General features: G+C 39.3%; 2 protein-coding genes across 3 annotated transcripts in view; one reads left to right on the top strand and one right to left on the bottom strand.

The window, feature by feature from the left end:
• Window positions 1-5,519: 5,519 nt before the first annotated feature.
• The window catches only part of LOC133554163 (histone H2A, sperm-like), a 12,789-nt gene continuing 808 nt past the window's right edge, over window positions 5,520-17,500 (bottom strand). The window contains exons 1-2 of one of the 2 annotated variants that reach the window (XM_061902597.1): window positions 17,389-17,500; window positions 5,520-7,549 (exon numbers count right to left, since the gene is read on the bottom strand). The exon at window positions 17,389-17,500 is cut by the window's right edge and continues 808 nt beyond it. In XM_061902597.1, coding sequence (XP_061758581.1) covers window positions 7,483-7,549; window positions 17,389-17,500 — 179 coding nt within the window. In that variant the 3' untranslated portion in view covers window positions 5,520-7,482. Of the gene's footprint in view, window positions 7,550-17,384 lie in introns of those variants that run through there. The other variant, XM_061902598.1, reaches the window with a different exon arrangement.
• The window catches only part of sox18 (SRY-box transcription factor 18), a 22,363-nt gene continuing 11,201 nt past the window's right edge, over window positions 6,339-17,500 (top strand). Inside the window, exon 1 of the mRNA XM_061902596.1 lies at window positions 6,339-6,890. Coding sequence (XP_061758580.1) covers window positions 6,551-6,890 — 340 coding nt within the window. The 5' untranslated portion in view covers window positions 6,339-6,550. The remainder of the gene's footprint in view (window positions 6,891-17,500) is intronic.

Raw genomic sequence — 17,500 nt, 5'->3', positions numbered from 1 at the left:
ACACACACACACACACACACACACACACACACGCACACACTTGTTTACGCAGCAGTGGATGTGAGTGCCAAGCCCGCCATGCTGGTGTTGGTCAGCATCAGGACACCCAGAGCTGGAAGATGTGCGGAAGATGCTATTGTGTTGTGTGTTCTGTCGGGGATGACGGTGCTTATTGGATATAAATACTGTTTGTCCACAAAACACAAGACTTCCTCCCTTGGGGGCGTCGGACAGGACAGTGAGGCGTCAAAGAAGATCTCTGCAAAAGATCCATCCACAACAATCATGGACGGACACGAATAAAGCTCGAGAAATGGCTTGTATATATATATATATATATATATATATAACAAAAAGTTCCATTTTGGTTTCATCTGACCACATGACATTCTCCCAATCCTCTGCTGTATCATCCATGTATCCATTTTGGTATAAACTCAACTGGTGGTGTTTGGAGGAAGAAGAATACTGAGTTGCATCCCAAGACCACCATACCTACTGTAAAGCATGTTGGTGGAAACATCATGCTTTGGGGCTGTTTTTCTGCTAAGGGGACAGGACGATTGATCCTTGTTAAGGAAAGAGGCCATGTGTCGTGAAATTTTGAGCCAAAACCTCCTTCCATCAGACCAAGCTTTGAATGGTTGACCAAATACTTATTTTCCAGCATAATTTACAAATAAATTCTTTAAAATTCCAACAATCTGATTTTTTTTTTCCACATTCTGTCTCTCACAGTTGAAGTGTACCTATGATGAAAATTACAGACCTCTGTCATCATTTTAAGTGGGAGACTAAATCAAAAACAAAAGTCAAAGATGTTCCTATTCAAAAGACTCCGGCTTATTAGTGATTCCTAGAGCCCAAAAAAAGTCTGCGGGCTATAGAGCGTTTTCCGTTCGGGCTCCAGTACTCTGGAATGCCCTCCCGGTAACAGTTCGAGATGCTACCTCAGTAGAAGCATTTAAGTCTCACCTTAAAACTCATCTGTATACTCTAGCCTTTAAATAGACCTCCTTTTTAGACCAGTTGATCTGCCGCTTCTTTTCTTTCTCCTATGTCCCCCCCCTCCCTTGTGGAGGGGGTCCGGTCCGAGGACCATGGATGAAGTACTGGCTGTCCAGAGTCGAGACCCAGGATGGACCGCTCGTCGGGACCCAGGATGGACCGCTCGCCTGTATCGGTTGGGGACATCTCTACGCTGCTGAGCCGCTTGAGATGGTTTCCTGTGGACGGGACTCTCGCTGCTGTCTTGGATCCGCTTGAACTGAACTCTCGCGGCTGTGTTGGAGCCACTATGGATTGAACTTTCACAGTATCATGTTAGACCCGCTCGACATCCATTGCTTTCGGTCCCCTAGAGAGGGGGGGTTGCCCACATCTGAGGTCCTCTCCAAGGTTTCTCATAGTCAGCATTGTCACTGGCGTCCCACTGGGTGTGAGTTTTCCTTGCCCTTTTGTGGGTTCTTCCGAGGATGTTGTAGTCGTAATGATTTGTGCAGTCCTTTGAGACATTTGTGATTTGGGGCTATATAAATAAACATTGATTGATTGATTGAATCCTTTCTGAGATGAATTACATTTGCTCCTTTTTTAATGAATAAAAATAATTTCAGGATTTTTCTTCCTTGTACTTTGTTTCTTAAATGGAATCATTTTAGCACATTCTTTGAATAAACCTTTCCACCTTTTAGCCATTCGTGAAGAAAAATCCATATATTAGCCGCACCTTTATATAAGCCGCGGGTGTCAAAGCTTGGGGAAAAAGTAGCTACCTATAGTCTGCTGAATGTGCAGAAAATATGAGAAGATCTTGACTGTAAATACACCAAAATATATAGAGATAAGTGGAAATCTTATTGAGACTGCGTACACCATACGATAAATACTATAATTATGCAAAAGTGGGAGTGAAATGTAAAGTTTTAAATGAAGAACTTTGACTAGAATGTAACGTTTATTTCTTAAAGCTGACAATTCAAATTGATGATGTGCTTTGATCTTCAGGCAAAATCCTCATGTTACTGTCCAAATACTTCTGAACACATCTGTATATTCACTCTGATGCGCGCACACACACACACACACACACACACACACACACACACACACACACACACACACACACACACACACACACACACACACACACACACACACACACACACACACTGTAGAGTGGAGGTAAAGCAGGGTACTTCCTGGTGTTCAAGCAGGAGGTTCTAAGACGCCACCGCTGCCTCCCTTGGAGCTGTGTGTGTGTGTGTGTGTGTGTGTGTGTGTGTGTGTGTGTGTGTGTGTGTGTGTGTGTGTGTACTTTTACATTGTGGTAATGTGGGCTGTAGAGGGGGGGGGGGGGGGGGGCATGTCCTTGGCAGACACACAGACACAGCACGCTGCATTGCTGGTTTCCCACTGACTTGAAAGCAACACTGATTGATTTTGAACTGAAGTCTCACACACATTTTATACATTTTTTTTACATCCTATTATTTTCACATTTCATACGTCAGGCTTGCCACTGACAGTTTGTGTCTGTTTTAGTTTTTCCTCCGTGGGTGTTTAGTATTTCCTGTCTTTAGTTCCTGTCAAGCGCTCTTATTTTGTCTGTTTCCTGTTTTTTCCCCCCCAGTGCGCTGTTTTGTGCTCAGCTGCGGCTGATTAACACCTGGCCACACCTGGTGTCAATAAGCCCGCTTTGTTCCTCCAGTCAGTGCTGGATTATTGTCTTGTCGATGTCGCTTGTGTATCGTCGCTCATGTCGTATCGTTTCATGTCATTGCAGCGTAGCGGTAAGCTATCTTTAGGTATCTGTTTGTAGCTTACTGTCTTTTGTTCCCTGCTTCCGTTTTATTTTCATTCTACAAGTAACGACTTTTGTTTGCCTGTTTGCTACCCGCCAGCTTCTACGTTAAGTCCCTTTTTGTTTGTTGCTAGCTTCCATGTTTAGCTCCTTTTATTTTCTAGCTCCCATGCTAGCTCCCTTATTTTGTTTTCCGCCTCGTGTGCGTTTGTATCCTTTGTTTGTTTTTTTTCGAGTATTTTATATTACAACTATGTTTCCTTATTCAATGCCTGCCTCCTTCTCTGCATCTTGGGGTTTGACAACAACAAACTCTGACATTATATATCCTAGTATTTTCACATTTAATATACCCTATTATTTTCACATTTTATACATCTTATTATTTTCACATTTTAGACATCCTATTATTTTTACACTCATATTACAGCAAGAACCGGACAATAAAATGTCACCTAGAACACACTTCAGATTAGTCACTGTACGACTTGTACAGCGGTATAAGTTTACGTATTTTACACACAAGAAATGTATAGAATAATAATGTGAAAAATTATGTGAAAATGTGCTGAGGCTTCCATAAGACATTTTGCTAAAAACATCTTCAACATCTGTCTTACTGGGGAAGATGAAGATGAAGATGAACACATCTGTATGATTTAATATACATGATATGTCATTTAATTACATCGTTTAATATGTAATTGAATACATCATTTAATTACATCTTTTAATATGCATAAAATATCATTTAATACCTCATTTAATATGCATACTACATAATTTAATACATTATTTAACGCATCCTTTAATATGCATAATATGCCGTTAATGTGTCATTTACTACATCATTAAATACATCATTTAATATGCATAATATATGTCATTTAATACATAATTTAATAAGTCATTTAATATACACAATATGTCGTTTAAGAGTTAATTTAATACATCATTTAATATGCTTACTATGTCATTTAATACATCATTTAATATACATAATGCCATTTAATATGTCATTTCATATGCATAATACATCATTTAATACATTATTTAACGCATCATTTAATTTGCATAATATGCCTTTAATGTGTCATTTACTACATCATTAAATACATAATTTAATACGTCATTTAATATACACAATATGTCCTTTAAGACGTCATTTAATACATAATTTAATATGCATAAAATGTCATTTAATTACATCATTTAATATACATAATGACATTTTTAAATGTCATTTAATACATCATTTTATACGTCATTTAATATGCATAATATGTCAATTAATGTCATTTAATGCATAAGTTAATACAACATTTAATACATAATTAAATACGCATAATAGGTCATTTAATACAACATGTAATACATAATTTAATATGCATAATATGTCATTTAATACATAATTTAATACAACAATTAATACAACATTTAATACAAAATGTAATATGCGGAATATGTCCTTTAATATACATAATGCCGTTTAATATGTCATTAAATATGTCATTTAATATCCATAATATGTCATTTAATGTCATAAGTTAATACATCATTTAATACATAATTAAATACGCATAATATGTCATTTAATATATCATTTAATACAACATTTAATACATAATTAAATATGCATAATATGTCATTTAATACATAATTTAATACAACAATTAATACAACATTTAATACATAATTTAATATGCATATGTCAGTTGATACATAATGCCATTTAATATGTCATTTAATACGTCATTTAATATCCATAATATGTAATTTAATGTCATTTCATGCATAAGTTAATGCATCATTTAATACATAATTAAATACGCATAATATGTCATTTAATACGACATTTAATACATAATTAAATATGCATAATATGTCATTTAATACATAATTTAATACAACAATTAATACAATATTTAATACATAATTTAATATGCATAATATGTCATTTAATATACATAATGCAGTTTAATACATCATTTAATATGTCATTTAATATCCATAATATGTCATTTAATGTCATTTAATGTATAAGTTAATACATCATTTAATACATAATTAAATACGCATAATATGTCATTTAATACAACATTTAATACATAATTAAATATGCATAATATGTCATTTAATACATCATTTAATACAACAATTAATACAACATTTAATACATAATTTAATATGCATAATATGTCATTTAATATACATAATGCCATTTAATATGTCATTTAATACGTCATTTAATATCCATAATATGTCATTTAATGTCATAAGTTAATACATAATTTAATACATAATTAAATACGCATAATATGTCATTTAATACAACATTTAATACATAATTAAATATGCATAATATGTCATTCAATACATAATTTAATACAACAATTAATACAACATTTAATACAACATTTAATATGCGGAATATGTCATTTAATATCCATAATATGTCATTTAATGTCATAAGTTAATACATCATTTAATACATAATTAAATACGCATAATATGTCATTTAATACATCATTTAATACAACATTTAATACATAATTAAATATGCATAATATGTCATTTAATACATCATTTAATACAACATTTAATACATAATTTAATATGCATAATATGTCATTTAATGTCATTTAATGCATAAGTTAATACATCATTTAATACATAATTAAATACGCATAATATGTCATTTCATACATTATTTAATACAACATTTAATACATAATTAAATATGCATAATATGGCATTTAATACAACATTTAATACATAATTTAATACATAATTTAATAGGCATAATATGTCATTTAATACATAATTTAATACATTTAATACATAATTTAATATGCATAATATGCCATTTAATTCATCATTTAATATGCACAATATGTACTTTAATATACCCTTTAAAGGCAAAATATGTCATTTAATACATCATTTAACAAGAAGAATGTCATTTAATATGTAATTTAATACGATGATGGCGGAATTCTGGTGACATAAAAACACATGGGAGACTTCTACTTGAATTTGGGCCACCATTTGTTGTTGTGTACGTTAATTCATACGTGTGTGTGTGTGTGTGTGTGTGTGTGTGTGTGTGTGTGTGTGTGTGTGCGTGTGTGTCCCTTGAAATGCGTGTGTGTGTTGAATGTGTGTATTGAAGTGTGTGAGAGATGGTCCATTCTTGGTTAAGCAGAAACAATGGAACCGCTCTGATTACATCTCCCCTGTATGCTGTGTGTGTGTGTGTGTGTGTGTGTGTGTGTGTGTGTGTGTGTGTGTGTGTGTGTGTGTAGAGGGGGCCTAAAAACTTTGCCTCTCCCTCTTTCTTCCTATGTGACCGCCACTGTTTCCTCACACACACGCACACACACACACACACACACACACACACACACACACACACACACACACACACACTCACATGCACACAGTGGTCTGGCACCTCATTGGTTAAACTCCCAGCCATAAGTGGCTTCCATTGGCCGAGAGGCCGGAGGGGGGGGGGGTTAAATATATAAAAGTGGGTCGGTAAAGTCCGTGGTCACAAGTCCCCAAAGTTCCTGGCGTGGCGGACTGAAGCGCCCCACAGATGAGAAAAAAGACTTTGTGGACTAACTCCCGAGGAATGTTCTGGCCCCGCTCCGATCTTCATGTCCGTGTTCTGGGTTCGTGGTCCGGAACTTTACCGAGTCCTGACAGCGTGAGAGAGACCTCGGCAGAGCAGAAAGTCCTGGAATGAGTTTAGGGGAGCCCATATTGTCTCGGGGGGCCGTGTCCTTCCTGGGCCCCTCGTGGGCTGGCAGGACCCCCAGCCCCGCCGCCTCCAGCCCCGACTTGGGTTTCGAGCGGAATCTCCCCGATGACCCCGGAGTCCCTGGGAGAGCGGAGTCCAAGAGCACCGCCTCGGTCGGGTCCGGTGGGGGCCAGAGTCCAGACCTGGCGGTAGGCGATGGGAAGGGCGAGCAGAGGATCCGCAGGCCCATGAACGCCTTCATGGTTTGGGCCAAAGATGAGCGGAAACGACTGGCCTTGCAGAACCCAGACCTGCATAACGCCGTCCTCAGCAAGATGCTCGGTAAGACCACCGTCACCTTTACCGACAGAACCCCCACTCTCCTCGATTCTTACCGATAGACTACCCACTCTCCTCGATTCTTACCGACACACCTCCCACTCTGCTTGATTTTTACTGACAGACCTCCCACTCTTCATTCTCACGGACTTACCTCCCACTCTTCTCGATTCTTAAGGACAGACCTCATATTTTTCTCGATTCTTACCGACAGACCTTGCACTCTTCTCGATTCTTACGGACAGACCTCCCATTATTCTAGAGTCTTACCGACAGACTTTCCACTCTCCTCGATTCTTACGGACAGACCTCCCATTGTTCTAGATTCTTACCGACAGACTTTCCACTCTCCTCGATTCTTACCGGGAGACCTCCCACTCTCGATTCTTACAAACAGACCTCCAACTCTTCATTTTTACAGACTGACCTCCCACGCTTCTCGATTCTTACTGACTGACCTCCCATTTTTTTCAATTCTTATTGACAGACCTTCCACTCTTCTTGATTTTCACGGACAGACCGCCCATATTTCTAGATTCTTACCGAAAGACCATCCACTCTTCTCGATTCTTACCGACAGATCTCAAACTCTTCTTCATTCTGATGGACAGACCTCCCATTTTTCCAGATTCTTACGGACAGACCTCCCACTCTTTTCAAGTCTCACACACAAACCTCCCACTCTTCTTGATTCTAACTGACAGACCTCCCACTCTTCTTGATTCTTACCGACAGACCTCCCACTCTTCTTGATTGTTACAGACGGACCTCCCATTTTTCTAGATTCTTACGGACAGACCTCCCACTCTTCTTGATTGTTGCAGAAAGACCTCCCACTCTTCTTGATTCTAACCGACAGACCTCCCACTCTTCTTGATTCTTAGAGACAGACCTTTCATTTTTCTAGATTCTTACAGACAGACCTCCCACTCTTCTTGATTCTTACCGACAGACCTCCCACTCTTCTTGATTGTTACAGAGAGACCTTCCATTTTTCTAGATTCTTACCGACAGACCTCCCACTCTTCTTGATTCTTACAGACAGACCTCCCACTCTTCTTGATTGTTACAGACGGACCTCCCATTTTTCTAGATTCTTACGGACAGACCTCCCACTCTTCTTGATTCTTACAGACAGACCTCCCACTATTCTTGATTGTTACAGAAAGACCTCCCACTCTTCTTGATTCTTACCGACAGACCTCCCACTATTCTTGATTGTTACAGAGAGACCTTCCATTTTCCTAGATTCTTACCGACAGACCTCCCACTCTTCTTGATTCTTACAGACAGTCCTCCTACTCTTCTTGATTCTTATACAAACCTCCCACTTTTTTTGATTCTTACCGACAGACCTCCCACTCTTCTTGATTGTTACAGAGAGACCTCCCATTTTTCTAGATTCTTACCGACAGACCTCCCATTTTTCTAGATTCTTACCGAGAGACCTCCCACTCTTCTTGATTCTTACAGACAGACCTCCAACTCTTCTTGATTCTTACAGACAAACCTTCCACTCTTCTTGATTGTTACAGACAGACCTCCCATTTTTCTAGATTCTTACAGACAGACCTCCCAGTCTTCTAGATTCTTACAGACAGACCTCCTACTCTTCTTGATTCTTACAGACAGACCTCCCACTCTTCTTGATTCTTACAGACAGACCTCCCACTATTCTTGATTGTTACAGAAAGACCTCCCACTCTTCTTGATTCTTACCGACAGACCTCCCACTATTCTTGATTGTTACAGAGAGACCTTCCATTTTCCTAGATTCTTACCGACAGACCTCCCACTCTTCTTGATTCTTAGAGACAGACCTTTCATTTTTCTAGATTCTTACAGACAGACCTCCCACTCTTCTTGATTCTTACCGACAGACCTCCCACTCTTCTTGATTGTTACAGAGAGACCTTCCATTTTTCTAGATTCTTACCGACAGACCTCCCACTCTTCTTGATTCTTACAGACAGACCTCCCACTCTTCTTGATTGTTACAGACGGACCTCCCATTTTTCTAGATTCTTACGGACAGACCTCCCACTCTTCTTGATTCTTACAGACAGACCTCCCACTATTCTTGATTGTTACAGAAAGACCTCCCACTCTTCTTGATTCTTACCGACAGACCTCCCACTATTCTTGATTGTTACAGAGAGACCTTCCATTTTCCTAGATTCTTACCGACAGACCTCCCACTCTTCTTGATTCTTACAGACAGTCCTCCTACTCTTCTTGATTCTTATACAAACCTCCCACTTTTTTTGATTCTTACCGACAGACCTCCCACTCTTCTTGATTGTTACAGAGAGACCTCCCATTTTTCTAGATTCTTACCGACAGACCTCCCATTTTTCTAGATTCTTACCGAGAGACCTCCCACTCTTCTTGATTCTTACAGACAGACCTCCAACTCTTCTTGATTCTTACAGACAAACCTTCCACTCTTCTTGATTGTTACAGACAGACCTCCCATTTTTCTAGATTCTTACAGACAGACCTCCCAGTCTTCTAGATTCTTACAGACAGACCTCCTACTCTTCTTGATTCTTACAGACAGACCTCCCACTCTTCTTGATTCTTACAGACAGACCTCCCACTATTCTTGATTGTTACAGAAAGACCTCCCACTCTTCTTGATTCTTACCGACAGACCTCCCACTATTCTTGATTGTTACAGAGAGACCTTCCATTTTCCTAGATTCTTACCGACAGACCTCCCACTCTTCTTGATTCTTACAGACAGTCCTCCTACTCTTCTTGATTCTTATACAAACCTCCCACTTTTTTTGATTCTTACCGACAGACCTCCCACTCTTCTTGATTGTTACAGACAGACCTCCCATTTTTCTAGATTCTTACCGACAGACCTCCCATTTTTCTAGATTCTTACCGAGAGACCTCCCACTCTTCTTGATTCTTACAGACAGACCTCCAACTCTTCTTGATTCTTACAGACAAACCTTCCACTCTTCTTGATTGTTACCGACAGACCTCCCATTTTTCTAGATTCTTACAGACAGACCTCCCAGTCTTCTAGATTCTTACAGACAGACCTCCTACTCTTCTTGATTCTTACAGACAGACCTCCCACTCTTCTAGATTCTTACAGACAGACCTCCTACTCTTCTTGATTCTTACAGACAGACCTCTCACTCTTCTAGATTCTTACAGACAGACCTCCCATTTTTCTAGATTCTTACCGACAGACCTCCCACTCTTCTTGATTCTTACAGACAGACCTCCAATTTTTCTAGATTCTTACTGACAGACCTCCCACTCTTCTTGATTCTTACAGACAGACCTCCCACTCTTCTTGATTTTTACAGACAGACCTCCCACTCTTCTTGATTGTTACAGAGAGACCTCCCATTTTTCTAGATTCTTACCGACAGACCTCCCACTCTTCTTGATTCTTACAGACAGACCTCCTACTCTTCTTGATTCTTACAGACAGACCTCCCACTCTTCTTGATTCTTACCGACAGACCTCCCACTCTTCTTGATTCTTAACGAAAAACCTCCCACTCTTCTTGATTGTTACAGAGAGACCTCCCATTTTTCTAGAGTCTTACCGACAGACCTCCCACTCTTCTTGATTCTTACAGACATCCCTCCCACTCTTCTTGATTCTTACAGACAGACCTCCCACTCTTCTAGATTCTTACCGACAGACCTCCCACTCTTCTTGATTCTGACCGACAGACCTCCCACTCTTCTTGATTCTGACCGACAGACCTCCCACTCTTCTTGATTCTTACAGACAGACCTCCCACTCTTCTTGATTCTTACAGACAGACCTCCCACTCTTCTAGATTCTTACCGACAGACCTCCCACTCTTCTTGATTGTTACAGACAGATCTCCCACTCTTCTTGATTCTTACAGACAGTCCTCCCACTCTTCTTGATTCTTACCGAAAAACCTCCCACTCTTCTTGATTCTTACCAACAGACCTCCCACTCTTCTTGATTCTTACCGACAGACCTCCCACTCTTCTTGAATGTGACCGAAAGACCTCCAATTTTTCTAGATTCTTACCGACAGACCTCTCACTCTTCTTGATGCTTACAGACAGACCTCCCACTCTTTTTGATTCTTACAGACAGACCTCCTACTCTTCTTTATTCTTATACAGACCTCCCACTTTTCTTGATTGTTACCGACAGACCTCCCACTCTTCTTGATTGTTACCGACAGACCTCCCACTCTTCTAGATTCTTACCGACAGACCTCCCACTCTTCTTGATTCTTACAGACAGACCTCCCATTTTTCTAGATTCTTACCGACAGACCTCCCACTCTTCTTGATTGTTACAGAAAGACCTCCCACTCTTCTTGATTCTTACCGACAGACCTCCCACTATTCTTGATTGTTACAGAGAGACCTTCCATTTTCCTAGATTCTTACCGACAGACCTCTCACTCTTCTTGATGCTTACAGACAGACCTCCCACTCTTTTTGATTCTTACAGACAGACCTCCTACTCTTCTTGATTCTTATAAAGACCTCCCACTTTTCTTGATTGTTACCGACAGACCTCCCACTCTTCTTGATTGTTACCGACAGACCTCCCACTCTTCTAGATTCTTACAGACAGACCTCCCATTTTTCTAGATTCTTACCGACAGACCTCCCACTCTTCTTGATTCTTACAGACAGACCTCCCACTCTTCTTGAATGTGACCGACAGACCTACAATTTTTCTAGATTCTTACTGACAGACCCCTCACTCTTCTTGATGCTTACAGACAGACCTCCCACTCTTCTTGATTCTTACCGACAGACCCCTCACTCTTCTTGATGCTTACAGACAGACCTCCCATTTTTCTAGATTCTTACCGACAGACCTCCCACTCTTCTTGATTCTTACGGACAGACCTCCCATTTTTCTAGATTCTTACCGACAGACCCCTCACTCTTCTTGATTCTTACCGACAGACCCCTCACTCTTCTTGATTCTTACAGACAGACCTCCCATTTTTCTAGATTCTTACCGACAGACCCCTCACTCTTCTTGATTCTTACCGACAGACCTCCCACTCTTCTTGATTCTTACGGACAGACCTCCCATTTTTCTAGATTCTTACCGACAGACCCCTCACTCTTCTTGATGCTTACAGACAGACCTCCCACTCTTCTTGATTCTTACCGACAGACCCCTCACTCTTCTTGATGCTTACAGACAGACCTCCCATTTTTCTAGATTCTTACCGACAGACCTCCCACTCTTCTTGATTCTTACGGACAGACCTCCCATTTTTCTAGATTCTTACCGACAGACCCCTCACTCTTCTTGATTCTTACCGACAGACCCCTCACTCTTCTTGATTCTTACAGACAGACCTCCCATTTTTCTAGATTCTTACCGACAGACCCCTCACTCTTCTTGATTCTTACCGACAGACCTCCCACTCTTTTTGATTCTTACGGACAGACCTCCCATTTTTCTAGATTCTTACCGACAGACCCCTCACTCTTCTTGATTCTTACCGACAGACCTCCCACTTTTCTTGATTCTTACAGACTGACCTCCCATTTTTCTACAAACTCAAAAGCAGTGAAGTTGCCAGGTTGTGTAAATGCTAAATAAAAATAAAACACAACAAATCATGTTCAACTTATATTCAATTGAATAAACTGCAAAGACATGATATTTAACGTCCGAACTGAGAACATTTGTTATGTTCTGCAAATATTAGCTTATTGGGAATTTGATGCCTGCAACATGATTGAAAAAAGCTGGCACAAGTGGCAAAAAAGACTGAGAAAGTTGAGGGATGCTCATCAAACGCTTATTTGGAACATCGCACAGGTGAGCAGGCTAATTGGGAACAGGTGGGTGCCATGATTGGCTATAAAAGCGGCTTTCGTAAAATGCTCACTCATTCACAAACGAGGACGGGGTGAGGGTCACCACTTTGTCAACAAATTCTTCAGCAAATTGTTGAAGAACATTTCCCAACAAGGAATTTAGGGATCTCACCATCTACGCTCCGTAATATCATCAAAAGGTTCTGAGAATCTGGAGAAACCACTGCATGTAAGCCATGATATTACACACCTTCCATCCCTCAGGCGCTACTGCATCAAAAAGCCACGTCGGTGCGTAAAGGATATCACCACATGGGCTAAGGAACACTTCAGAAAACCAAAAACTTAACCGATTTTGGGGTTTTGTAGATTGTTACGGACAGACCTCCCACTTGACTTCCATGGCTGTGACAAATGTGACCTTCAAACACCAGATAGCGGGTGAGGGTTTGACGGATGCCTTCCGGGATGCATTGTGGTGCTCTACGGTCTACGCATTTGTAGACCGGATATCCACAGACAGTCAGCAAAGTGCTTCTGTCGTATTCAAGATCTTTGACTTGGGTTCTGATTAGTGGGTTTGTTTGTTTTTTGCAGAAGAGCCGTAAAAAAACAACCGAGCTTCTCGTCTTTGTAGAAAATCTTTGACTGGTGATTTTTTTTAGTGGTTACTAAAAAAAAAACAGAGCACAATTTTTGACTTGTGCGTTTGCAGTATGTCCTTAGCGCATTCCTGTCATTTAGAGGATCTTTGACTGGTATTTTTGCAATGGAATCCTACAGAAACAGCAAAGTGCTCCTGTCCTACAGAAGATCTTTGACGCTGGTGTTTTTCGCTGTGTTCTTAAAAACAGCAGAGTGCTCCTGTCATATAGAAGATCTTTGATTCGGGGGTTTTTGCCTTTTTTCTTTAAAAAAACAAAAAAAACAGCAAAACGCTCCTGTGATATAGAAGATCTTTGACTCTAATGATTTTTCTCTGTGTTCTTAAGGACAGCAAAGTGCTCCTGTCGTACAAAAGATCTTTGACTCTGGTGTTTTTGCCTTTTTTCTTAAAAACAGCAAAGTGCTCCTGTCATATAGAAGATCTTTGACTCTGGTGTTTTTGCCTTTTTTCTTAAAAACAGCAAAGTGCTCCTGTCATATAGAAGATCTTTGACTCTGGTGTTTTTGCCTTTTTTCTTAAAAACAGCAAAGTGCTCCTGTCATATAGAAGATCATTGACTCCGGTGTTTTTCCCTGCGTTCTTAAAGACTGTAAAGTGCTCCTGTTGTATAGAAGATCTTTGACTCTGGTGTTTTTCCCTGCGTTCTTAAAGACAGCAAAGTGCTCCTGTCGTATAGAAAATCTTTGACTCTGGTGTTTTTCCCTGCGTTCTTAAAGACTGTAAAGTGCTCCTGTTGTATAGTTAGATCTTTGACTCTGGTGTTTTTCCCTGCATTCTTAAAAAGAGCAAAGTGCTCCTGTCGTATAGAAGATCTTTGACATTGGTATTTTCCCCTGTGTTCTTAAAGACAGCAAAGTGCTCCTGTTGTATAGAAGATCTTTGACTCTGGTGTTTTTCCCTGCATTCTTAAAAAGAGCAGAGTGCTCCTGTCGTATAGAAGATCTTTGACATTGGTATTTTCCCCTGTGTTCTTAAAGACAGCAAAGTGCTCCTGTTGTATAGAAGATCTTTGACTCTGGTGTTTTTCCCTGTGTTCTTAAAGACTGTGTTCTTAAAAAGAGCAGAGTGCTCCTGTCATCTAGAAGATCTTTGACTGTAGTGTTCTTCCCTGTGTTCGTAAAAAACAGCAAAGTGCTCCTGTCATATAGAAGATCTTTGATGCTGGTGTTTTCCCTCTGTGTTCTTAAAACAGCAAAGTGCTCCTGTCGTATAGAAAATCTTTGACTCCGGTGTTTTTCCCTGTGTTCTTGGCACTGCGTCCTTAAAAAGAGCAGAGTGCTCCTGTCATATAGAAGATCTTTGACGCTGGTGTTTTGCCCTGTGTTCTTAAAAACAGCAGAGTGCTCCTGTCATATAGAAGATCTTTGACTCAGGGGTTTTCGCCTTTTTTCTTTAAACCCCCCCCAGCAAAACGCTCCTGTCATATGGAAGATCTTTAACTCTGGTGTTTTTGCCCCTTTTCTTAAAAAACTGCAAAGTGTCGCTGTCATATAGAAGATCTTTGACTCATTTTTTTTCCTCTGTGTTCTAAAAACAGCAAAGTGCTCCTGTCATATAGAAGATCTTTGACTCCGGTGTTTTTCCCTGTGTTCTTGGCACTGAATCCTTAAAAACAGCAGAGTGCTCCTGTCAAATAGAAGATTTTTGACTCGGGTGTTTTTGCCTTATTTCTTTAAAAAAAAAAACTGCAAAACGCTCCTGTCAAATAGAAGATCTTTGACTCGGGTGTTTTCACCTTATTTCTTTAAAAAAAAAAACAGCAAAACGCTCCTGTCATATAGAAGATCTTTAATTCTGGTGTTTTTGCCCTTTTTGTTAAAAAACAGCAAAGTGTCACTGTCATATAGAAGATCTTTGTCTCATTTTTTTTCCTCTGTGTTCTAAAAATAGCAAAGTGCTCCTGTAATATAGAAGATCTTTGACTCCTGTGTTTTTCCCTGTGTTCTTGGCACTGCGTCCTTAAAAACAGCAGAGTGCTCCTGTCATATAGAAGATCTTTGACTCGGGTGTTTTCGCCTTATTTCTTTAGAAAAAAAAAACTGCAAAACGCTCCTGTCATATAGAAAATCTTTGACTCCGGTGTTTTTCCTTGTGTTCTTGGCACTGCGTCCTTAAAAACAGCAGAGTGCTCCTGTCATATAGAAGATCTTTGACTCGGGTGTTTTCGCCTTATTTCTTTAAAAAAAAAAACAGCAAAACGCTTGTGTTGTATAGAAGATCTTTAACTCTGGTGTTTTCGCCTTTTTTCTTAAAAAAAACAATTGCAAAACGCTCCTGTCATATAGAAGATCTTTAACTCTGGTGTTTTCGCCTTTTTTCTTAAAAAAAACAACTGCAAAACGCTCCTGTCACATAGAAGATCTTTAACGCTGGTGTTTTTGCCCCTTTTCTTAAAAAACAGCAAAGTGTCGCTGTCATATAGAAGATCTTTGACTAATTTTTTTTCCTCTGTGTTCTAAAAATAGCAAAGTGCTCCTGTCATATAGAAGATCTTTGACTCCGGTGTTTTTCCCTGTGTTCTTGGCACTGCGTCCTTAAAAAGAGCAGAGTGCTCCTGTCATATAGAAGATCTTTGACTCGGGGGTTTTCGCCTTTTTTCTTTAAAAAAACCCCCAGCAAAACGCTCCTGTCATATAGAAGATCTTTAACTCTGGTGTTTTTGCCCCTTTTCTTAAAAAACAGCAAAGTGCTCTTGTCATATAGAAGATCTTTGACTGGTGTCTCCTGTCTTACAGACCTTTGGGCTTGTGTCTTGTGTCCTCATGCAGGAGGTGCAATAAAACCCGATATAGGAATAATAATTTCAAACAAATGTGACATTTTGCATTTTTTATTTTTGCTACCGATATTTTTTAAGAATATTTTCTCTTTAAATAAGGAATTATTTGAGTCACAGTTGCAATGTAACATCTGTGCGATGATATAACTGGAGGGTCAATATATATATATATATATATATATATATATATATATATATATATATATATATTTTTTTTTTTTTTTTTTTTTTTGTTTTTTTTGTTAATATTTTAATTTTAATCCCTCAATGCAGATTGCGTTCAAATATGATTTGTTTATATGCATATTCATTATTATTCGGTGAAAAATGATGTTTAGTAGCAGCAGTGCACGTTTATTAACGGGGGTGTCGAAAATAATCGATTTTTAGACTAATTGCGATTCTTATTTTGAATGATTCTTAATTGATTTAAAACAAAACTAAAAAAATTATTTAATATCTCTTTTTCCCCCCAATCTGTCCTGTCCAGCCCCTCAGGTAAATCCTATAGTTGATGTAGATTATGCTAGAGGTGTTTCTCTATTTTATGGAGGAATGTAGTTAATCATACAAAAGCCCAAAAGCAGTGAAGTTGTCAGGTTGTGTAAAAGCTAAATAAAAAGAGACTACAACGAATCATTTTCAACTTATATTCAATTGAATAGACTGCAAGGACAAGATATTTCATGTTCTAACTTTTTGCAAATAATCATGAACTTAGAATGTAATGGCAGTAAAACATTGCAAAAAAGGCATTTTTACCAGTGTGTTACATGGTCTTTCCTTTTAACAACACTCAGTGCAGGTTTGGGAACTGAGGAGACACATTTTTGAAGTGGAATTCTTTCCCATTCTTGCTTGATGTACAGCTTAAGTTGTTCAACAGTCTCCTGCCTCATATTTTAGCCTTCAAATTTTTTTAATGGGAGACAGGTCTGGACTACAGGCAGGCCAGTCTAGTACCCGCACTCTTTTACTACTACTGTTGTAACACCTGATTTGGCATTGTTTTGCTGAAATAAGCAGGGGCGTCCATGATAAATAATAAATAAATAAATGGGTTGTACTCGTATAGCGCTTTTCTACCTTCAAGGTACTCAAAGCGCTTTGACACTACTTCCACATTTACCCATTCACACACACATTCACACACTGATGGAGGGAGCTGCCATGCAAGGCGCCAACCAGCACCCATCAGGAGCAAGGGTGAAGTGTCTTGCTTAGGACACAACGTATTTTACTTCTTGGGCAGCAGAACAGCCCGGATGTTAGGCAACACACCGCCCTGGGCGATGGTGACACCTCCCAGGAGTTTGTTGAGCTCCTCGTCGTTGCGGACAGCCAGCTGAAGAT

This window comes from Nerophis ophidion, linkage group LG06 (assembly GCF_033978795.1).
Source record: "Nerophis ophidion isolate RoL-2023_Sa linkage group LG06, RoL_Noph_v1.0, whole genome shotgun sequence".
NCBI lineage: Eukaryota > Metazoa > Chordata > Actinopteri > Syngnathiformes > Syngnathidae > Nerophis > Nerophis ophidion.
The sequence above is the reverse complement of the archived record's forward strand: the minus strand, read 5'-3'. Positions and strand labels throughout refer to the sequence as shown.